Source organism: Thamnophis sirtalis, unplaced genomic scaffold (genome assembly GCF_051295495.1).
Source record: "Thamnophis sirtalis isolate CommonGarterSnake01/CBP01778 unplaced genomic scaffold, rThaSir2_p1.2 scaffold_4, whole genome shotgun sequence".
Lineage (NCBI taxonomy): Eukaryota > Metazoa > Chordata > Lepidosauria > Squamata > Natricidae > Thamnophis > Thamnophis sirtalis.
The window spans coordinates 111,346,108-111,370,631 of NW_028261384.1; the positions used below are offsets into that span (position 1 = coordinate 111,346,108).

A 24,524-nucleotide genomic window follows, 5' to 3' on the forward strand; every position below is an offset into this window, starting at 1 on the left:
AACTTAATCTCGGTTCTGTATTGAAAGCAGGATGTACGAAACATAATTTCACTACATAGGGTAGCTTCTATATTTCATGTAATAAAACACAATATGATATATAATGATACATTTGATTCTGCACATGTAACAAATCACAATTTATGTATGTAAATTACATACATAAGCAAAACCCAAATTAGGAAACCTCATCTTTTTATTAGTTCTCCTTATCTTATATAATAATTATATGAAATAATATTACTTTTTCCTAAAATGCCCCCAATCAAGGAATTTCCAAAAGGCAGTTTTGACATCTTTGTTCTTCATGCTGTAGATTAGTGGATTCATCAGTGAAGGGGCCAAAGTATATACTGCAGAAAACAATTCCTGCAAACTGGGCAGAAAGTTTGGCATCAGGTAAGCAAAGTGAGCTAAGAAGCCATTTCCAACAAATAGGGAAACCACAATGAGGTGGGGGATGCATGTTGAAAAGGCCTTTCCCCTTCTCTCAACTGAGGGCATTCTCAGCACAGTGGAAAAGATCTGCACATAGCTCAAGATAATGAATGCAAGGCAGCCAATTGCTAAACATGAACCAAAGAGAAGAGCCCAGGTTTCTTTGAGATAAAAATCAGAACAAACAAGCTTGATTAATTGTGGAACTTCACAGAATAACTGATTGATGATGTTGGAGCAGAAAGGCATTGAAAAAATATTCCCGGTATGTAGCAAAGCATTTAGAAACCCAATCACCCAGGCCCCTCCAGCCATTTGAAGACAAGTTGACCACTTCATTATAGATGCAAAGTGCAATGGGTGACAGATGGCAATATATCTATCATAGGCCATGATAGTGAGAAGAAACAGGTTAGTTGTAAGGAAAAAAAGAACGAAAAACATTTGTGCTCCACATTCAGTGTATGATATCCATGTGGAATTCATAAAGGTATTAAATGCTGATTTTGGAATTATGATTGATGAACAACCAAGATCACCAATGGATAAGTTGACGAGAAAGAAATACATGGGGGTGTGCAGATAACTACTGACAGCTACTAAAAGAATAATCAGGAGATTTCCCAACAAAATAAAAAGATATATAATTAGGAAGAGTATAATATATAGAATCTGAATCTCTTGATTTCCAGAAACTCCAAGAAGTACAAAATATGTTAAACTTGTTTTGTTAGACATGACTTTGTATTCTCTCCTACAGGAAAATGAAATGCACATATTAAGAATATATTAGCATGTAATGATGCTGTGAAATATTATTATAATATATAATATGACTAATTCTCTTATTTCATAATAATATGAACAGTTTCAATTATTTGTAATAGCTGTCTGCACCATTCTGACATGTTTATATATTTATATTATATATATATAATCTCTTAAGAAAATTTGTGTGTGTGTGTGTGTGTGTGTGTGTGTGTGTGTGTGTGTGTGTGTTTATTTGTGCTGATAAATAAATAAAGGGAGACTAGTATAGATCTATTTCAAGCTATTTAGCTCTCATCAGCTAGCCATAGCCTTACTGGGATTTGAACCTGGGCTATATTACATACTAGGCAGACATCTTAGCCATTAGGCCACAGGCTCTTATCCGTTATCAGCGAAGCCAGGGTGAAAGGTATTTATTAGATTTTTACAACCCCTGGTAAGCCCCAATTATGGGAGGAAGCTAACTGCTTCCATCATCTGTCAATCGACTCGTCACAAGAGTCCATCACGACAGAAACCCAATATTTTTACTGTTGCCTTTGTTATATTTGTGTTTTTTTATTTGTGCTGATAAATAAATAAAGGGAGACTAGTATAGATCTATTTCAAGCTATTTAGCTCTCATCAGCTAGCCATACCCTTACTGGGATTTGAACCTGGGATATATTACATACTAGGCAGACATCTTAGCCATTAGGCTATATATATATATTTATCAGCACAAATACTACACAAAATGTAACAAAGGCAACAGTAAAATATTGGGCTTTCTGTCTGGATGGTCTCTTGTGATGAGCCGATGGACAGAGAATGGAAGCAATTAGCTTCCTCCCATAATTGGGGCATACCAGGGGTTGTGACTTTAAATGTGACTATATATATACATATACATATACATATACATATACATATACATATACATATACATATACATATACATATACATATACATATACATATACATATACATATACATATACATACACATACACATACACATACACATACACATACACATACACATACACATATACATATACATATACATATACATACACATACACATACACATACAATACATATACATATACATATACATACACACACACACACACACACACACACACACTTTTTATTATTTCAAAATTAATAGATAAACTGTACTATGTATTGGACACAAAGAATATTATTTATTATTCATTCTGGTTATTTCCTATGTGATTTTCAGTAGTCCCACATGTATATTCCAAACATTTATTTATGGTAACACTAAACCTATCTTTCTTTATTTGTGCTGTCTGTCAGAGCTCTTTTTTTTTTTGACTGATCTCTAAGTTTTTTTTCTCAGTACCCATCTTGCTTTTTCTAAAGTAGCTTCTCCCTGAGCAGAGACCATATTATCATTTTATTTTGCTATACTCTAGTGTTAAATATACTCTAAAAATGATACTGGAATACATTCTTCACTGGTTAAGGGGACACAGAACTTTAAATTTTTGTACTATTTCAGTTGAAGTACTATATCTTCCTCCTGCAGAATACTATAGATGCTTTAAAGATAGTAAGAAACTAGATTTTACAACCATATCCAAAATTATTTCTTTTAAACAAGAGTGTCTTTAAAATTCTATATTAAGTTCAGCATTTCGTTTATTATTTTTCTTTTTTTCTTTTTTTGAAAACTATGTGACAGAAAGTCCTGATAATTTGATGAAGATAGGATGATGTACTTAGTGAAACAATAATACATTAAGTTCATCTTTGGAGTCAAGTTGACTACAATTAATCATCCTAAAAGAATATTCATCAAAAACATGGTAGCCGAAATATCTGAGAAAATGTAGAAATGCTATTTCAGGGCAAACGACTGCTCCAGTGTAGTAATATCTATAAAAATACACAGCTTAACTGAAATACTATATTTTTTTAAAAAAAATGAAATAAATCAGTAAAAATACCTTAAAAGTTGATCAGAAAACCTGAGAGGAAAAATAAGGTTTTAAGATACAGATAAAATATTTACTGATTGATTTTCTGTAGCCTGAATGAAATTGACATAGGCAATCAGTTTCTAATTATCTGACACAGTTTGAATACGCTATAATATTCCCATCAATCTTTAACAAAGTACAAGTAAAATATTACCTGATATCTTCCATTGCCTTTTTATCTTCTGAAATTGTATCTATTTCTAACATATCTAACACATCCTCTCACTTTCATATTGGTATATTTGACACTTCATAAGTTTGTTTGGGAAAAATAAAGGTGGTTTTGAACAGAATCATTTGCTAGACTATATGTTTTTGAAGGGTGATGCAATTTTTTAGTTTCATTCCAATAATTTCCCCCTTCAACATTTAAGAAATAGTAACAGATGAACAAAATTCACTGGGAGTTGGCATCATTCAAGTACAGCAAAGATTGAGCATATCAATATATTTTCAGAGTTTACCACATGGAATTATAACATCAGAATGAATATCTCATAGTCTGCATTTCTAAAGGAAATTACAGATAAATTCTTAATTAGTGCCATTAATTAATCCCATGATACAGTTGTATTATTTAAATTCATATTATATCTTCTTCTTGACTTACAACACAGTTGGGACCAAAATGTCCTCTCTTGCAAGGTAGTCAATAAATTAGTTGTGTTCAATTTTATAAGGTTTCTCACAATGGTTGTTAAGCAAGTTACCATGGTTTTTAAATGAATGCCATGGTCATTAAGCAAATCTGGATTGCTCCATTGACTTTGCTTGGCAGAAGCTGGTTATAAAGAACACAGATGGTGATCCTGGGGCATTCCAATCATCCTAAATGTATGTAGTTGTCAAGCACCTGAATTTTGATCATATGATATAGGGATGTTCCAACTATCTTAAATGTGAGGACTGCTCATAAATCATTTTTCGTGCTAATTTAATTTTAAATGGTCACTAAATGAATGATCACAAATTAAGGACTGCCTGTATTTGAGTGATATTTCTGTAGAAAACATGGTAATTGGTTCAGTTCAAAAGAAATAGGCAATAACAATTTTAAATATAATTTTAGTATATGAATGCTAATGAAATATATCATGCAAGAATATATTTATAATTTAAATTTATGGTTAACCAAGTCTCAGAATAATTACAGAAAGAAAAATAAAAAATTCTGTCATAGTTCAGAACATTACTATATTTTGTCCTCTTTTGGTGTTGCTATGACTAGTTCATGTTGTTCAATTATATTTTTTTTGCTGTAATGTAATAAGGAGTCTTCTTTTTTTAAAAAAAATCTAATTTTCTTCTGATGCACTCCTTTTCTTCATTTTGCACACTTGAAAATTAGCAGTATCTAAAATCCCAACTGCAACTGCACATACACTAATCTCAATTGCACATGTTGTAACCTCAGATTATTTGAATTGTGTAATGCAATCAGTTATTAATCTACAGTTCGCACTAAATCACATATTGCTTCATTTGAACTCCCATTAAACACAATCTTAACCTAAGATCTTGACTAATATTCTGAAAATTCACTTAGTTTACTGAAGTATTTGTAGGCAAAAGAAATAACTAATACTTTTAGTGATGATACACACACACACACACACACACACACAAATAGAAAGGTTTAAGTAAGCTTTGTATATATAAAATGAGTACATGTACAAGTTTGTTGGTTCTTTAAGTAATACTGAATAATATTCCAAAGTTTGTAAAATATCATGGACTAGATTTGAAAAAATGAGAATGAATGACATATTATCCCCCACAGCAAAGAGAAGCAGGGATAGTTAAACTGATTCTTTTATTCAAATTAGACATTATATTTAATTACAAGGGGGGGGGGATGAAACTTTGATTCTGTTTTTGTAAACAAGGTTTACCAAAAATGCTTTCATATAATGTTCTATAGCAAAAGTAAAAAAGTTGTGGTTGTAATGTTACTTTCTATTGTTCTACAGAGAGTTGGAAGTTAGTGAATTTCCCCCTCCCATTAATTGTATTCCTTCTTTTTCCCTCCCTCTTCTTATTTTTTCATGTTTTTTCTTTGTATTTTATACTTTGATAAACTAATAACAAGTAAAATAAAAGAAAAACAATATGATATACAAATACAATTATATTTCTCCATATCTAACAAATCACAATTTGGAGTAAATCACATCAGCAAATAAATTACAGAAAGAAATCCCAAATAATTAACCTTCACCTGTTTACAATGTCATTATTTTTAATTTCATAATTAGATGGCAAAATAAATTATTTCTTAATTATTATTATTTTAATTTGTTTATGTCTTTCTCAGATTCCCCCAATCAAGGAATTTCCAAAAAGCAGCTTTGACATCTTTGTTCCTCATGCTGTAGATTATTGGATTCATCAGTGAAGTTACCAAAGCATATAGCCAGGGCCGGATTTAGATGAAAAGATTACATGAGAGACAATAAAATACATCATTACTGTGATATATATCAATATATCAATATATATATAGCTGGCCTCCTGACGGAGGGCGGCTCTGCCCTGAGGCAAAGGTAGCGAGGTCAGCCGCCTCCCCTGCTGTGCTCAGCTGCCCGGCTCGGCCCCCTCGTCCTCACCTGCCTGGCCGCTGGTAGGCTCCGTGTTGACAGGGCGGCTACTGGGAGCGGCTGCGCCCCTCGCCCAACCGCCGGTGCCAGGAACGTGGGCGGGCTCCCCAACTGCCACGGCGCTGGAACGATCTTAACCAATACATTTTTATGTTTGTTTATTAGTCATATGCATAGAATTTGTCCTTATTTTCGGTTCAGTGTTTTAGTGTTCACTGTTTTTAGAATAGTGTAATTTTAATTTTACTAACAATTTGAATGTAGGCCCCTCTTGATCTTGAGGCCCTAGGCTGAAGCCTAGTTAGCCTATAGGAAAATCCAGCACTCCATATAGCACAGTAAATACTTCATCCACCCTAGATGGAGAATTTGAAGGTAGTACCAGGTGAGCCAAGAGGCTACTACTAATGAATACACAAACCACAATGAGGTGGTTCCCTTCTCTCAACTGAGGGCATTCTCAGCACAGTGGAAAAGATCTGCACGTAGGACAAGATAATGAATGAGAAGCAGCCAATCACTAAGCAGGAACCCAAGACAAGAGCCAAGGTTTCACCAAGGTAAAAATCAGAACAAAATAGCTTGATTAATTTTGGAACTTCACAGAAGAACTGATTGATGATGTTGGAGCAGAAAGCCATTGAAAAAATATTCCCTGTATGTAGAGCTGAATGCAGAAATCCAACCAGCCATGCCCCTCCAGCCATTTGAATACAAGTGGACCATTTCATTATGAATGTAAAGTGCAGGGGGTGACAGATAGCAATGTATCTGTCATAGGCCATGACAGTGAGAATGAAGAAATTTGACAATAGGAAAGAAACATAGAAAAACAATTGTGTCACACATTTAGAATATAAAATCCATTTGGAGTTTACAAGGGCATTAACTAGAGATTTTGGTATAATTGAGGTAGTGATAGCAAGATCACCAATAGATAAATTGATTAGAAAAAAGTACATTTGGGTATGCAAAAATCTATTGATTGCTATTAAAACAATAATTAGAAGATTTCCCATCAGGTCACAAAGATACATTATTAGGAAGAGAGTGATGTATAGCTCTTGATTTCCAGTAAATCCCACAAGAAAAAAATCCCATTCTACTTGTTCTATTAGGCGTGACATTATGATGTCTCCTATAGAAAAATGAAATTTATTTATTTATTATTATTATTATTTATTTAAAGCTTTTATATGCCGCTCAATCCCAAAGGACTCAGGGCGGCTTACAAAGAAAATATAAAAAGCATAACAACAATACAATTTAAAACAACAGTCATCCCTCATACATTCATTCTAGTCAGGGCCGGACCTCAACAGTGAGGTCAACAGCCCCAGGCCTGCCGGAACAGCCACATTTTTACGGCTTTCCTGAAGGCCATTAGAGTGGGTATGGTCTGGATTTCTGGGGGGAGCTGGTTCCAAAGAGTCGGAGCAGCCACCGAGAAGGCTCTCCTCCGAGGGCCTGCCAGCCAACATTGTTTGGCTGACGGCACCCAAAGGAGGCCCAATCTATGGGATGGGATCTGACTGGTCACTGGGAGGTATGTGTCAGCAGGCAGTCTCGAAGGTATCCTGGCCCTAAGCCATGTAGGGCTTTAAAGGTGATAACCAACACCTTGAATTGAGTCCAGAGACCAATAGTAGCCAGTGCAGCTAACGGAGGATAGGTGTAACATGGGTGTACCTCGGCACACCCACTATCACCTGCGTTGCTGCATTCTGAACTAACTGCAGTCTCTGAAAGCTTTTCAAGGGTAGCCCCATGTAGAGCGTGTTACAATAATCCAGCCTCGAGGTGACAAGGGCATGAGTGACCATTAGAAGCACATCCAGATCCAAATAGGGCCACCATTGGTGCACCAGAGAAATTTGGACAAAAGCCCCCAGCCGACACAGCCGACAGATGATGTTCCAATTTCAGCTGCGAATCCAGGAGGACTCCCAAATTGCGAGCCCTCTCTGACGGGCATAAATTTTCTTCCCACAGAGTTAAGGATGGACTGCCCAAACAATCCTTCGGGGGCAACATCCAAAGCCACTCAGTCTTATCGGGATTGAGCACAAGTTTGTTCGCCCCCATCCAGACCCTAATAGCCTCCATATATGTAAGTTTATTTTACAATTATAAGTTATTGTTCTTCCCAAACGTATTAATGACATATTGCAGCAGTATAACAGTATTTCAGTCTCTCTACCTCTTTCTGATATGATTCATTCTTTGAAAATATATAGTGTTAAGATGTAGGAAATGGTATATTGAAATTAACATATTTTTCTATTATACAATATATCTCAAAACTAAACTTACCTTTCTTTTCTCAATGTGTGAGAATTCTTTTTCATTTATGTCTCAGATTTTAAACTCATCTCTCATCTTTCCTTTCCTAAAATGAATGCTCCTCAAAACACATCATATAAATGTGTTCAGTTTTTATGCAGAGCAAGTGCCATCTTTAAAAGAATTTTCACAACACAAATTTAACCAAACCTCTGATCTTCATAAGAAACAATTTACTTCACTTTACTATTTACTTCACCCTAGTAATAAGGGCCAATAGGTGAATGGCCAAACTAAAATAGCCTAACCACATTAAAGATTAAAAATAACTCAAATGTAGCTTTAAAATTTTCCTTAAACAAGTATCAGGAGAAAAGATGCTGCTGGAAAAAACAGACATTTGACTGACAAAATTTATACTTTTCTATGCTATCTTACATATTTTCCTTCGGTTTTTACTCGACAGAGTGACATGAATATATTATCTGACGTCTTCCATTTCTATTTCTTCTTTTCTTCAGACTTTATAATTCTGTTATCTAACTCATCCCCTCCACTTCTGGTTGCAGATTCAGTTTTCACATTTGTGACTCCGTAATGGTTGTGAGCAGGGCTGAGAAACAGAGGCATTTGGTGATTATCTGAATGAACTTGGCATCCAGAGATTTTCTCCCATTTCTCCAAGCATAGTAACTCAGAACTAATAGACAACAATTAAAATCAAAAGGAGGAAAGGTTTGATTTTGCTAACTGTAACGTTTCATCTTCAGAATCTGAATTCTAAGACTACTTTTCATGTAGTTGGTATAATTGGAATGGCACATAAATCCCAATAAATACAGTCCATGAGCCAGAGCTTCCCCATGTTTTCAAAATTATTTCCATGGGGAACTAATTAGGCAGTGTCAAATGTATCTATGCATAAATCAACAATTGCAGGTCTGATGCAATTCATTGCCAGAAATGTTGTTTTCCCTTTCACTGTTAAGGAAATGTAGTTGCATGAGATTTCGCTGATGCTGGGCAGCAGTGGTGGGTTTCAAAAAATTTTAGAACCTCTTCTTTAGGTGTGGCCTGCTTTGTGGGAGTGGCTTGCCGGCCATGTGACTGGGTGGGAGTGGCTTGCCAGCCATGTGACCGGGTAGGAGTGACTTGCCAGTCATGTGACTGGGTGGACAGGGCCAACTTGTAAAATGTGGTGAAACTCACTTAACAAGGTTCTTGCTTAGCAACCAAAATGTTGGCTCAGAAACTCTGGCATCTGAAGCATGCAAGTCTCAAAGCTGTCAAGTTACAAGATCCTTGCACCCCTAACCTTTAGGGGAAAAAACCCTAGGGGTGTTCAAACCTGACAGCTTTAAGACTTGTGGATTTCAACTCCCAGAATTCCTCCTCTCACTCTTCATCTTGATGATGTGTGGACGTGGGCGGGGGAGGGAGCTGGAACCAGTTCTAAACAGCACTGTAGATTTGTGTAACCTCTTCTATAGAAGAGGTTAGAACTGACAGGAACCCACCTCTGCTGGGCAGTATCCAGAATTGAGCATACTAATGGATTTCCAATATCCATCCCAATTCTATGCAACAAGAACCCTAAAATGAGGGTCTCGCACAATCTGCTGCATTTCTAAAGGGTGCCTAATTTAACCATTATTTTCATTAGGAAATCTTAACATATGCAGTACTGTATGAAATTCTTAGGAAGGGAAATGCTATTAATAAATATATTTGTAGTAAACAAAAGACATAAAAGCTTTGTTGATCTCAGCTGATAGGTGATATTATATAGAATTATTCCCTCCTACTATATAGCATGTAAATAAGCCATACAAAGAGGAATTACATATTTATGATTATTATTCCTATTGTGAAAATTTACCCCAAATTTGTTGAAACATCAGTGCTAAAAATGGCTACAATTTCATTGTAACTCAACAAATTCAGGCATCTCTAAATTTTCTCCGGCAGATGGCAGCTTTAAATGCAATATAACATCATGACATAAGACTCATTCTGAAAAATACTTGACATACATATTGTATGGTGGTCCCTAGGTGAAAATTATTTTACACAAGGATCTGAATGCACTAACAATAATAAAAGTGTATTTTGAAGATATTAGGCATGGATATCATTTATGTTCGGAGAGATTTAACTCTATTCTTCTTGAACTCCCCTAATTTCTTTTTCTATAAAGAGTAGAATTTCCTTGGAATTCATTCATGACTCTAAGTAGAAAACATAAAAAGGAAATACAGTAAAAAAAAATGAAAAGCATATATAACTAGATAGTGTATGCGTTTTAAAGAGTAATGCAGCTCAACTTTTAAGTAAAAAGTTAAAGCTGCATAATGCAGTAAAATGTTTCAGTTTATATAAGTTCACCTAAGAGAATAATAACTGAGTATTTAAAGAATAACAGAATTTGAAAGTATATTGGAGGTTTCTAGCCCAAGACCCCTCCCAAGCAATAGACCCTAACCATTACAGACAAATGATTGTCTAATCTCTTCTTAAAAACCTCCAGAGAAAGAACACCCATAACTTTTGAAAGCAAGCCATTCCACTGGTTAATTTTTCTCATTGTCAGGAAATTTCTCCTTAGTTCTAGATTGCTTCTCTCCTTGATTAGTTTCTGTCCATTGCTTTTTTTATGTCTTCTGATGTTTTGGAAAAGGTTGACTTCCTCTTTTATGTGGCAGGCCCACAGGTATTGGTACATTGCTATCATGTCACCTTAGTTCTTCTTTTCACTAGGTTGGACATATCCAATTCCTGCAATAATAAGCATAGAATAGACCAGCATTGGAGGCAAAGCCAAATTTTAAGAAGAAAACATTATGTTCATCCTATATACACACATGCATACATATATTAAACTGTATAGTTTATCAGTGTACCAAACAAATTGCATGGCAAATAGATATTAATGAGATAGAATGGTGAGGTAATGAGACAAAACCAATGGCCAGCTTAAGTTAAACAAAGATATATTAGAATGTATCTTTTTAACTAGTGTTTTATTCAAAACTCTCATACTTCTCAGCATTTCTTCTTATCTGAAACAATATTCTGAGTGTTTCCTGGCTGAAGCAATAGTTTGATTTCTTTCCAGAATGTACATATATGGAAGGGATGAATGGCTTAGAAGAAAATAAATTTATTTGCTATTTTTCCTTCAATCTATTACTTCATAGCTGCATGGATAAGGAAATGATTGCATGATTGAAATTTTGGTGGAGACTTTATTACAGACGACTTTATGTTTCCCTTCATTATTAGGAAACAAAAGGATAAGTGTACAAAATTTCTCTGACTGTTGGCATCATCCAGAAATGGAAAACAACTATCTGTCTTGAAGGATCATTAAGATTGTATTAGAACAAAGCTCTGGGAAAGATAATTTTCTTCCCAAATCCTTTTATACATAGAACCATTTACTTGAGACCTTTCATAGCACAGATAAAGAACATGTTTAGAAACATCCTCTAATAATTAGAAGGAAAAGAAGATAAGAAATCCCTAACACAAACTGCTTTGCAGTCTTCCATGTGCTCCTCAGCATTCTCAAATGGCTTTCTTGGTGCTGAGGATAACCCAGGTCAAAATTTGTTTATTGGTATGTCACACCTTCATCTTCTTCTAAGATTCAGCTCATCAAGTAAAGCATGTTGAACACAATAAAATACAGTATGTTCAGGAGCAGCCATTTTGAAAAACATAATCAAGTGTTTAGATCTAAACTTTATCTACGTTAAATAGAAAAGGAGAAAAATAACTTGCAGAACTGCAGATGTGTCTTTATAAGATATGAATTAAGATGAAAAGATACAGAATTATTGAGTCTTTCACAAACCTATCAAGACATTTAATGTGCACTATTTTGATGAAAGGCGAGGATGGTATGCTAATGAAATACCAAGCTTTTAAACAGAGATCCTAACATGGAAAGCAATTAAAAACACCAAAAGAGAGGAAATATTGGTATCAACATGCTCAAGAAGAAGACATAGAAGTGGTGACAAAACAACCAGAATGAGAGTGGCAAGTTTGAGCCAGTAGCAAGATTTTGAAACAGGCCTGAAAAAGTGATACCACCCAAAATTTACCTATAAACAAGGCTGAAGTGGCAATCTGAAAATCAAAGCATTAATTTATAGAAGTGTGATTGTTTTAAATAATATATTAGCATTCATAAGCATATTTATAAGATAAAAATGGTGGGAAATGAGAGACACTCTAGAAGATAAAATGAAGAGAAGCAAGAACTTTATAAGTAAATGGGCATAGTTGTAAATATTCATCTATTCCCAAAAGTGTTTGGGGTCCCTAATCTAATTGTTGGTGCAGCCCCATTTTGCATACCACATAGTAATTTCATCCTCAGCTAATTATATCATGGAAATTTAAAGATTTGGAGCATTCTGTTAAATGGACAGATGACCCAGATTTCATGTATAAAAGTATTTCTTCACACTATGTATAATTAAGTGATGGTCCTCACTTATGTCACTAGAAATGCAGCAGCCTGGATAACTATGATGAAAGATGGAATCTTATTTTTAAAAAACATCCATGAAACAAAGTGAAAAGACTTGTTCTAGATCATTTTTCACAGATATTTTTTCAATTCATTTTTGAAGATAGATAATAATATTTGCCATATAATATTTTGTGTAAGGTTGACTCTATAGTCTTGTGCTGTGTAAATAAATCTGGAGGGATACCAAAAGATTTATTGAGCTTGCCAAATATAAATCTTCTCCTCTGATGATACATCTTTACATGATACAACAAGAGTTGAATAATATTTCTCCATTACAGAATCAATACTGAGTCTTAAAAGCATGCATCAAAAGAAACAATAATTTTGTGTAAAAAATAAATAAGTGATTTGAATATTTGATGGAAAAACTGATTCCTTTTTCTGGGGTAGATTGGAATTTATTGAAATGTGCATGATTTAATGGTATTGGATTCATTTCTATAATTTCAGTATTGGGAAGGTAACTTAAACAAATGAAATTATAACCTAGTGCTCTTATAACATCATTCTTCAGCCAAAACCCTCAGAGCAATTGACAAAATCATTATCCTTCATCTGTTCCTTGCATGTGTGGGTGTATATCTGGTTGTGTGTAAGAGGGACTAAGAAAAAGAGGCAATTGGAAAGCCTCTTCTCTCAAAAAATATTATAACATTATATATTATGGATTTAGTTGTAAAATTTGTGTCCTGCCTTTCCTCCAGGAAATCAAGGCATCCCTTCTCTTTTTTTTTCTTGACTACTGAAGCCTTATGAGTGCTAATTGCTATACCCTGTGGGATACTCTGGAGAATCTCATGTGTTGAGACAATTAGTTGCTAATTGCTAATTATGTTAAACATCCAGATTCTTGTTATAATATTTTGTTAATTCTTTTTGTATGGTCTAGAGGAAAGCAAAATAATCGCAAATATAAAGTCAACTTATTATTGAGCTTCCCAAATATAAATTCAAATTTATCCACTCATACATCTTTTTCATAGCTGAACAATTGTGTAGTATTTCTGCACTACTGGATAATAATTATGTGAAGAAAAATAGTAAGTGATGAATATATTAATTCTTGTGCAAAAAGGCCATTTCCTGTTTTCTAAAGTGAATTTGCACTTCTTTACATATCTATGACGCTTCATTGCACTCACTTCTATACTTCTGATTCTGGGAAAAGGATTGAAAAAAATAAATAAAATTATAATACCAGTATTTTGTTAGAGTAGAGAAACTTTTTAGAGTTCGGAGGAGAACAGACTTTTATCATAAAAGGTAGGTTTAAGGTATTATGAAACAATAATGGAAATCTGCTTCAGTAGTGGGGATGGTCTATAGCCTTCCTAAATAATAAAGCAAGGTAATGCTTAACATAATGGTATATCTTCTGCACGTGAATATCGGATATTTAAAAAAGAGGTATTTTACAATTTGCACAAATTTAAATACTATGGTTGAGTTGAATACTATTTGCTGAATTAGCATCTATAACATCATTTCTAGATCCAATTGCACTTTATGTAATAATGTTTGTTTTCCATTTTAGCTAAAAAATTGACTCATGTTGTTCAAATTCATTGCTATGTACAATGTGTTCATTTTATATTGGAGCAAAAACAATAGAAAAACAAATCCCTTATTGTTCTTTGTTATGTTTTTGGTGGAAACATTCAAATATGAATTGTTTTAAAATTTAGCTAATCAATAAAATTTACTTCCAATCCCATATTTATCAGTTAGTAGAATGATCCATTTAAACACACCATTATGGTTGCACATTATTAATTATTCTAAGATAGTATCAGTAATAAACTGTGAGAAAAATAGGAATGATAATTAAGAATATTTTTAAAGCATGCATGTACCCCAAATTGGAAAGCTTGAGGGTTATTGTTCCAGTGATTTGGAAAGGAAGAAAGGAAGATAGTGGGTCTTCTACTACTATTTTGTCAAAGCTCTTTTTCTGGGTTTTCTTAATGCATTCCTTGGCTTTCTCAAACTATGTTTCTCTTGAAGCTGAAGACCAAGACGGCTCTGAAAAATTTGAATGATTTTCAATCCAGCTGATCTGTTGAAGCCAGGCTATGAAACCCAACTTTACTTGTTTGCATCAAGGAGTCAGGAAAGGTAGACCTGCAAAGTCCAGGAAAACAACATAGTGAAGGCTTGGGCTCAGGTTTTGTAAAACCCATCCATCTCCTTGGACTGTCCCGTAAATTCAACTCATTGCATGGATCTAAGTGCCTTTGTCAATATCAAGGTCACACTGAGGGTCTTTCAGTCTAGAGGCAAAGAATCTGGTTTCAGGGATTCAATGAGATTTCTCTCAAAGAGAATTAAAAAAGTTAGAAGAAGCTCAGGGCTGGCTACCCCTTTCTGCATATCTCATGAATGACTTCAAATAAGAAGAAAGGAGGAAAGCAAAGCAGAGCACAACACAGAAAGTCTCATGGAAAAGCATCTGAGCCCTCAAGAGGTTATGTTCTTTGTTCTGACTAACAAACCTTAGTTTGAAATTATTGGATACCTTTTAATATTGATATTAATTTTGTTTCCTGTGGCTATTAGAATTATAGTACAAAAGGTAAAGGCAATCTGTTTTTCTTCAGAGTAGGATCTCTTCTGGAACTAGAAATGCCTAGCAGACTTCTTCTAAAGCCTGAGGTTTCACTTCTGGGTGAAAAAAAAGAATTTTTAATTCCATTTTTAAAAAATGACTTGACCAATATAACATCTCCCAAGTTTCCTCCGTAACTAAAAATAGTCTTGGCAGACACTTTCAAATTCTAAAAATTATTTTAACCATAACAACAATGTAAAAAATTGGGATGGAAGAAGGTTAAGAAAAAAGAAGAGAGATTTTGTAATTTCATCAATGTTTAATTGAAATATATGGAGAGTACCCAGACTAGACATTGGCATTCTTTTAACATGGTATGGTTTGTTTAATAGTTGTCATTTTACTATTAACATTTTCCTTTCTTTTCCCAGTACATATCAACTTGTAACTTCATTGTTTTGATATATTAGTGTTTTCATGTCTGATTCCTTACTGATGTGGCATTCATCTCAATCCTGATTTTGAGAGAATCAAGAAAATGGAGAATCAAACAATTGCACCTTATTTTCTGCTCCTGGAATTTTCCAAGGATCGTCACCTGCAGCTTCTACATTTTTTCTTATTCTTCATATTATACCTGACAACTGCAGCAACAAATCTTTTCATCATTTCTGTAGTAGTTGTTGACCTTCGACTACACACCCCGATGTATTTCTTTCTAGTGAATTTGGCTGTGCAGGATATTGGTATTGTTTCAGTCATTGTCCCCAAATCCATGATAAATTCCCTCATGGACACTAGACACATCTCTTATTTTGGTTGTGTTGCACAAGTCTTAGTCTTTGTCTGTTTTGAAGCTTCTGATTTATCCCTCTTGACAGTGATGGCATATGATCGGTATGTTGCCATTTGCCATCCACTGCACTATGAAATGGTAATGAATTGGAAAGCCTGCACCAAAATTGTGATTCTGGTGTGGGTGACAAGTTTTCTCTATGCAATGCTGCATACCAGTGGTACTTTTTCCACTCCTTTCTGTTCTAATGTTGTCAATCAGTTTTTCTGTGAGATTCCACAATTACTAAAGTTATCATGTTCTGGCTTCAGTCTAATTGAAGCTGGAGTTGTATTTGTGAGTATCTCTGCAACATTAGGTTGTTTTATTTTTATCATTGTCTCTTATACACTAATCTTCAAGGCAGTATTGAAAATCCCTTCTGTGAAAGGAAGACAAAAGACTTTTTCCACTTGTCTTCCCCATCTTATAGTCTTTTCCATTTTTTTGGTACCTGCCTGCTTAGCATATCTGAGACCATCTTCTAACACTGCAACTTATTTAGATTTTGCATTAACCGCCCTATATTCTTTACTTCCACCACTGTTCAATCCTATCATCTACAGCATAAGAAATAAGAATATCAAATCTGTGCTGCCTAAATTGTGGAGATTCTGACATATTATTTTGAATATGTTTTCTAATATATTTTTCCTTACATCAAATGTTCTGTGTCTTTTCCCCTCATTTTTTGATGCTAAGATAGAAGTAGAATTTGCCATTCTGGACCAGAAGATGTAAGCCTACTATACCACAACTCTAATTACTCCCCTGTTTTTCAGGATGCTGTATGTTGTTTTAGCAGCATGTTGAAAACTACCATCCTAGGCTTTAATATCAGGATCAGATATAATGATGAGATGATACCCTCAAAATCTTTCTATCATTTTCTTCCAATTTTAAATATTAGTTTCTGTTCAATACAGGGGGTCTTTCATTAGAGAAAAAAAATCAAAGTAGAGATTATCTTTATTGAAATCACCATCCATTTTTCCCCCAATGCATTCGTTGCAAAATATGGTCCTGGAGCTTATTTTGTGTATAACACTAAGCCACTGTTCAATCAGTTATTGAATAAGTTACAATTTAGTTACATCCCAGACAATAATAAGGCAACAATAAATGAGCCATGGTGGTACAGAGGGTAGAGTACAGTACTGCAGGCTACTTCTGCTGATTACCCGCTGCCAGCAGTTTAGCAGATCGAATCTTACTAGACTCAAGGTTGACTCAGCCTTCGATCCTTCCAAGGTCAGTAAAATGAGGACCCAGATTGTTGGGGGCAACATGAAAACTTTGTAAACCATTTAGAGACGGTTGTAAAGCACTATTAAACATATGTTTAAGTGCTATTGCTATAAATCCTGATTTAAATACTGTATATTAACTATCTTCACACAATGTTTAAATCAAAGCAAGGAAGCAATATGACTTAGCAAATTGTTTCAATAAGCCCATAATCTCTTTGTAAAGAAATCCTAGGCACTATCATTCAATTTTTAAAGGAAATTGTTTTAATTAATGTTATACTAATGTACTTTTTTTTTTCAAAAATCACATTGTTTCAGAGAGCAAAAAATCAGATTATTGCCATATGCATTGGGAAATACTTAATTGGCATATTGCATTCTGCATGTCACTTATGCCAGTTTGCGATCAAGAGAATATAATAGGAAATGAAATCTGGATATTGGGGAGTATGTATGAAGGCAGACTTTTTTACAATGGCTATTACACATAGTCCTTGATTTACAACAGTTTGTTTAGCAATGGTTACAAGTTACAACAGCACTGAAATAGTGGCATAACTATTTTTCACACTTATGACCATTGCAACATCTCCGTGGTGATCAAAATTCAGGCACTTGACAAATTTATGATAGTTGCAACAGCACTGAAATAGTGGCATAACTATTTTTCACACTTATGACCATTGCAGCATCTCCGTGGTGATCAAAATTCAGGCACTTGACAAATTTATGATATATATCTTTGTGTCTGTCTGAGAAGCAAAGACAATGAAGAATCCGGATTCACTTAAGAACCGTGTTATTAATGTAACAGTTGCAGTGAATCACTTAACATGGAAAAAAGGTCATAAAATGAAGCACAATTCACTTAACTGTCTCAGTAGAGATTTTGGGCTCAGTTGTGATCATAAATTGAGAATTACTTAGATTCTATTTTTCAGATGAATACTATTTCCAAGATTTATAGTTCTATATTTCTTAATAAAATAACCCTAGCATAGAAGGAGGCTTCAGTGCTATATAATATCTTTGTAAACAAATGCCATATTCTTTGTTTATGATTAGTTTTATGTTAATGAGTTTTTAATAGCCTTCTTTGTCTTTTAAAGGAAGCTATGGTTTATTTTCCAAAAATTGTAGATTTTTTTTGCCTACATCATGAAAGATATTAAATTTCTCTCCATTCATTTTTGTTTCTTTGTTTCATATAGAAAAGTCCAATGAATAATATTGTTCATCATAACCAGAAATCAATTGTGCTGTATCCTAAGATGGTGGAGAAAATTTGTCTGCAACATAAAAGCTCCAAATTCATGGAAAACACAGATTCCCATGCTAGAAGAGTTCAAGTGAAACTTAGAAATTCATTGAGCATTTATTGATGTTATTTCTCCTGTACAATATTCCCCCCCTATATATATATATATATATATATATATATATATATATATATATATATATATATATATATATATATATATATATATATATATATATATATATATACACACACACACACACACACACACACACACATACACACGCACGCGCACCACGCGCGCGCGCACACACACACACACACACACACACACACACACACACACACACACACAAGATTTTACAATCCCCCGGTATGCCCAAATATGGGAGGAAGATCACTACTTCTATTCTCTGTCCTTCGGCTCGTCACAAGAGACCATCTAGGCAGAAACCCAATATTTTTACTGTTGCCTTTTTTGTTACATTGTTGTATTTATTTATATATACATACACACACACACACACACACACACACACATACACACATACAAATTTGTATCAGGAAATTTAGAGATGTGTACTTTGGACCATGATCTACATCTAAGAACATAGAACTCCTTTGCCCTGTTTAGAAACATTTTCAGTGATAGAAAAAGATGGCCATTGTATTTATTTTTCTTGTCCACATTATTTAAAATAAGAGACAATACTAAATAAGTTTCCCCTGTTTTCTGTTTTTATAAAGAAAATACCATAAAAACATCTGTTTTGATGAAACCCAAGAATCCTATGCTAATGAAATGTTAAGATTTCATGTAGAATTCCATCATAGGAAATAATGGACATCATCCAAACAGGAATTGATTGATATCCTTTATGCTCAAGAACAAGACACAGAAGGCAGAAGAAGAGGAGAGTATAGTTGAGCCAGTAGCCCATCTCTTAATCAAGCACATATAGATTGTGCCACATAAAGATTTATACTGTCAGACAGAGCAGATGAAACACTAATTCCTTTCAAATGACAACACATGAAATGGCCATAGACACATGCACAAGCATAATTCTACACATACACACAAATACACAGAGAAACAATACATGTGGCTATAAACTGGTAGAAAATATGATTAAACATATTTTCAAAATTCCCATTAGGCTATGATGTCTATTGGATGCAGATGTTCTTCTGTATTAAAAGGAATGCAGAAGTGGACATCAAATGCCATAATTATGGATGTCATCAAAGAACATTTCCAAAAGAATGAAATTGGGAATGGAATCTTTCCAGATGTCATCAATAGACAACTTTTGAATATATTTTATAATCGTTCAGATGATCCTTGCTTTCATAAGTATTTTACAGTAGTACAGGCAGTCCTCACTTATCAACTGCCTCACTTGAGTAACAGTTACAAAGGTTAGGGGAAAATGGCTTTGCAATCAATCTTTGCATTTACAATTGTAGCATCAATGAGTCATATGATTACCATTCATTTGCTAAACAAATGGCTTTCAATAAGCAGCTTTAATGGAGGACAAGGAAAAGTAATTGCAAGTAATGGTCATATGATATATTATTTAATAACTTCAGTGATTCATTTAATGACAGAAAGTGGAAATAAGGTTATAATTCAGCATGGTCATGTGATGACTCAAAGACTGCAGTTCTTATTAACAGTTTCCAATTCCAATAGCAAGGACCACCTGCATGTGCAATGTGAAACTGAACTTATAATCAAGTATTCAGTGGGCCTTTCAACCTGAAGCATGAATTACAAATATTGATAGATTTAACTTTGTCTCATCTTAGGGCTCATGAATATTTTCCAGATTCCGTGTTCTGCAGTATATGACTTCATTATTTTAACAAAATTTGTGCTTATCAGATGGAAAGATATTCTAAAATTAATTTCCAGCATACTCAATATTAGACCTCATAAGAAATATTTAGGAAAAAAGAATAATGAGCAATAGGGTATACTCTGGAGAATCCCATAGGTTGGGACCAGTAGCTACTAATTGCTAATTATGTTAAACATCAAACACTTGTAATAACATTTTGTTAATTGTTGCTGCTTGTTGTTTGTATGGCCCAGAGGGAATCAAACTGATTACAACTGCAAAGTCAACTTATTATAGACTTTGCCAAATATAAACTCAAAATTACTCACTGATACATCTTTTTCATAGCTAAACAATTGGTGTAGCATTTCTGCATTACCAAATAATGATTCTGTGAAGAAAATAGTAAGTAATGAATTTATTGATTGTCTTGCAATTTTTTTCCTGCTTTCTAAGAAAAAAATGGCACTTCTTTACATTGACTCTGTTTTAAACTCATTTCTATATTTTTGACATTGGGGAAAGGATTTTAAAAAATGAAATTAGGGTTAGTCCTAATGCTTTACCATAGTAGAAAAGCATTTGGGATTGTGAGGACAACAAAGATTTGTTTTCAGAAATTTAAACCCTGAAAGATAGATTTCTAGATCTAGCTGCACTTATGGAATAATGTTTGTTTTCCATTTTAGCTAAAAATTTGATTCATGTTGTTCAAATTCATTGCTATGGTACAATGTGTTCATTCTATACTGGAGCAAAAACAATAGAAAAAAATAAATTCCTCAGTGTTCTTTGTTATGTTTTTGGTGGGAACATTCAAATATGATTTGTTTTAAAATTTAGCTAATCAATAAATATACCTCCAATCCCACATTTTTCAGTCAATGGAATGATCCATTTAAACACAGCATTATGGTGGCACGTTACTGAATTATGCTAAAATAGTATAAGTAATCTGTGAGAAAAATAAAAGTGATAATTAAGAATATTTTTAAAAAGCACATATCTGAATGAGAAAGCTTGAAGGCTAGTGTTAAAGGGTTTCCCTATGAATTGGGAAGGAAGGAAGGAAGGAAGGAAGGAAGGAAGGAAGGAAGGAAGGAAGGAAGGAAGGAAGAAGGAAGAAGGAAGGAAGGAAGGAAGGAAGGAAGGAAGGAAGGAAGGAAGGAAGGAAGGAAGGAAGGAAGGAAGGAAGGAAGGAAGGAAGGAAGGAAGGAAGGAAGGAAGATAGTGGGTCCCTATCAGTAACTACTTTGTCAGAGCTCTTTCATTGGTTTCCTTAATGCATTCCTTGACTTTCTCAAACCATGGTTCTCTTGAAGCTGAAGGCCAAGACCAGTCTGAAAAGTTTGATTGATTTTTAATCCACTGGGTCAATTGAAGCCAGTATGCTTTTCCAGGCTATGAAGCCCAACTCAACTTGTTTGCATCAAGGAGTCAGGAAAGCTGCACATGTAAAGTCCAGGAAAGCAACATGGTAGAGTTTTGGGCTTTGGCTATGTAAAGCCCAACCATCTCCTTGGGCTGGCCCATAAGTCCAACTCATTGGAAGGCATAGATGGCCTTTGTCAGTATCAAAGTCACACTGGTGAGGCTCTTTCAGTCTGGAGCAAAGAATCTGGCTTCAGAGGCTCAATGAAGTTTCTCTCAGGGAGAATAAAAGTTGTCAAGTGAGGAAGAATTTCAGGATTGGCTGTCCTTCTCTGAATTTCTTTTGAATAACTTCAAGTAAGAGGAAAAGAGGAAAGAAGGAAAGGGAAGCAGAGCCCAACAAAGAAGTCTTGTGGAAGAGACTAAATGAATGTCTGAAAAAATTAAAACTGGAAAGAGTTGATAATTTTGACAACTTTACAATTACAGTTATTATTTTGCTACATCCGCCATTGGGTCAACAAGACATAGCAATTAGGAACGCCAATGGAAATGTTTAAGGGGGATTGTCTGCCAAATATTATTGAAATTATTGGTCTTGGGGTTTTTTAATATTAATTTTCTTTTCTATGGCTTTTAGAATAGCAGTACAAAGGGTTTTACCAAAGAGACTATTGAAGCAATCCATTTGTCTTCAAAATAGGGTCTTCTGATATTAGCAGACTTCTTTTAAATCACAGGATATAAATTCTTGATGAAAAAGTGAATGAATTCCTGCAAATATTTTTTTCAACTTTTTGATTTTACTTTAAGGTTAAGATGAGCCAAATTGGGTGAATGGCAGCAGCAATAGTCTTAGACTTATGAAGCACTTCATAAGTAGCAATAGCAATAGCAATAGCAGTTAGACTTATATACCACTTCATAGGGCTTTCAGCCCTCTCTAAGTGGTTTACAGAGTCAGCATATTGCCCCCACAGTCTGGGTCCTCATTTCACCCACCTCGGAAGGATGAAAGGCTGAGTCAACCTTGAGCCGGTGAGATTAGAACCGCTGAACTGCAGATAACAGTCAGCTAAAGTGGCTTGCAGTACTGCACCCTAACTACTGCGCCACCTCGGCTCATTTTACCCATAACAACAATGCAAGTAATTGTGACTGAAGAAGGGAAGAAAAAGAAAAGGTTTTTGGTTGATAATTTCATCAATTATTGATTGAAAAATATGGGAATGTTCTAATTGGACATTAACTTTTTTTATATTGTGGTGCTCTTTTAATTGTTGTCACATATTCTTAATTTTTTCCTTTCTGTTCCCAGTGCATATCAAATCATAACTTCATTGTTTTAATTGTGTTCTCACCTTTGACTCCTTACAGATGTGGGATTCATCTTAGTCCCAATTTAAACATGAAGAATCAAACAATTGTGTCTTACTTTCTGCTCATGGAATTTTCCAAAGACCGCCACTTGCAGCTTCTGCATTTCTTTTTATTCTTCATATTATATATGGCAATTGCAACAGCAAATATTTTCATCATTTCTGCAGTAGCTTTTGACCATCGACTACACAGTCCCATGTACTTATTTCTGGTGAATTTGGCTGTGCAGGACATGGGCATTGTTTCAGTCATTGTCCCCAAATCCATGATAAATTCTCTCATGGATACTAGATACATTTCTTATTTTGGGTGCATTGCACAAGTCTTAACCTTTGTCTGCTTTGAAGCTTCCGAATTCTCCTTCCTAACAGTCATGGCATATGATCGATATGTTGCTATTTGCCACCCACTGCACTATGAAATGGTGATGAATTGGAAAGCCTGCACCAAAATAGTGGTCCTGGTGTGGGTCATAAGTCTTCTCTATACAATGTTGCATGCCAGTGGCACCTTTTCCACCCCTTTCTGTTCTAATGTTGTCAACCATTTTTTCTGTGAAATTCCTCATCTGCTAAGACTATCGTGCTCTGGATTCAGTCTAACTGAAACTGGAGTAATATTTGTGAGTATCATTGCAACATTCGCTTGTTTTATTTTTATCATTGTCTCTTATACATTGATCTTCAAGGCAGTGTTGAGCATCCCTTCTGTAAAAGGAAGACAAAAGACTTTTTCCACTTGTCTTCCCCATCTTATAGTCTTTTCCATTTTTTTGGTACCTGCCTCCTTAGCATATCTGAAACTATCTTCTAACACTGCAACTTATTTAGATTTTGCATTAACAGCCCTATATTCTTTACTTCCACCACTGTTCAATCCTATCATCTATAGCATAAGAAATAAGAAAATCAATTCTATCCTAACTAAATTATGGAGATTTTGATATTATCTTTTGACAATATTTTCTCTTTTATTTTTCTTCATATTTTAGTTTCCCATTTTTCTTTTGAGGGAAAAAAATCAATTGGAAACAAGTTGCTAAAAAGTAGCTTGCTGTTCCGAACCAAAGGCAACATTTGAGAAAATGGTGACCTGCAATCCCATATCTGTATTTACTGGCTCTACTTTTCAGGCTACTATGAGTTGCCTTAGCAGCATCTCAAATTCCACAGATTCACAACTGCAATTTCTGGATTTAGTATCAAGGTGATGAATTGATCATCTTCCTCCCCCCCACCATTAATTGCAAGCTACTTTGAATAATTAAGATTGGACTCCATGCTCTGCTGAATAAAAGCATATTTTTGTTAGTGAAAAAAACTTTAGGCAAATGACCATAAAGATTTTTTATTATTATTATTTCCTTTATTTGTATGCCGCCCTTTTCCCTGGGGGGACTCAGGGCAGCT

General features: G+C 34.5%; 3 protein-coding genes across 3 annotated transcripts; 2 read left to right on the top strand and 1 right to left on the bottom strand.

Moving 5' to 3' along the window:
* Positions 1 to 240: 240 nt before the first annotated feature.
* Positions 241 to 1,008, bottom strand: LOC148046212 (olfactory receptor 14C36-like). The gene has a single exon (XM_087714583.1). The coding sequence runs from the start codon at positions 1,006 to 1,008 to the stop codon at positions 241 to 243; it is 768 nt and encodes a 255-aa protein (XP_087570709.1).
* A 14,704-nt stretch (positions 1,009 to 15,712) lies between these two features.
* Positions 15,713 to 16,627, top strand: LOC148046213 (olfactory receptor 14A2-like). The gene has a single exon (XM_087711950.1). It carries the CDS (start codon positions 15,713 to 15,715, stop codon positions 16,625 to 16,627), a length of 915 nt encoding a protein of 304 aa, XP_087568076.1.
* Positions 16,628 to 23,143: 6,516 nt separating this feature from the next.
* Positions 23,144 to 24,058, top strand: LOC148046214 (olfactory receptor 14J1-like). The gene has a single exon (XM_087711951.1). The coding sequence runs from the start codon at positions 23,144 to 23,146 to the stop codon at positions 24,056 to 24,058; it is 915 nt and encodes a 304-aa protein (XP_087568077.1).
* The last annotated feature ends 466 nt before the right edge of the window (positions 24,059 to 24,524 follow it).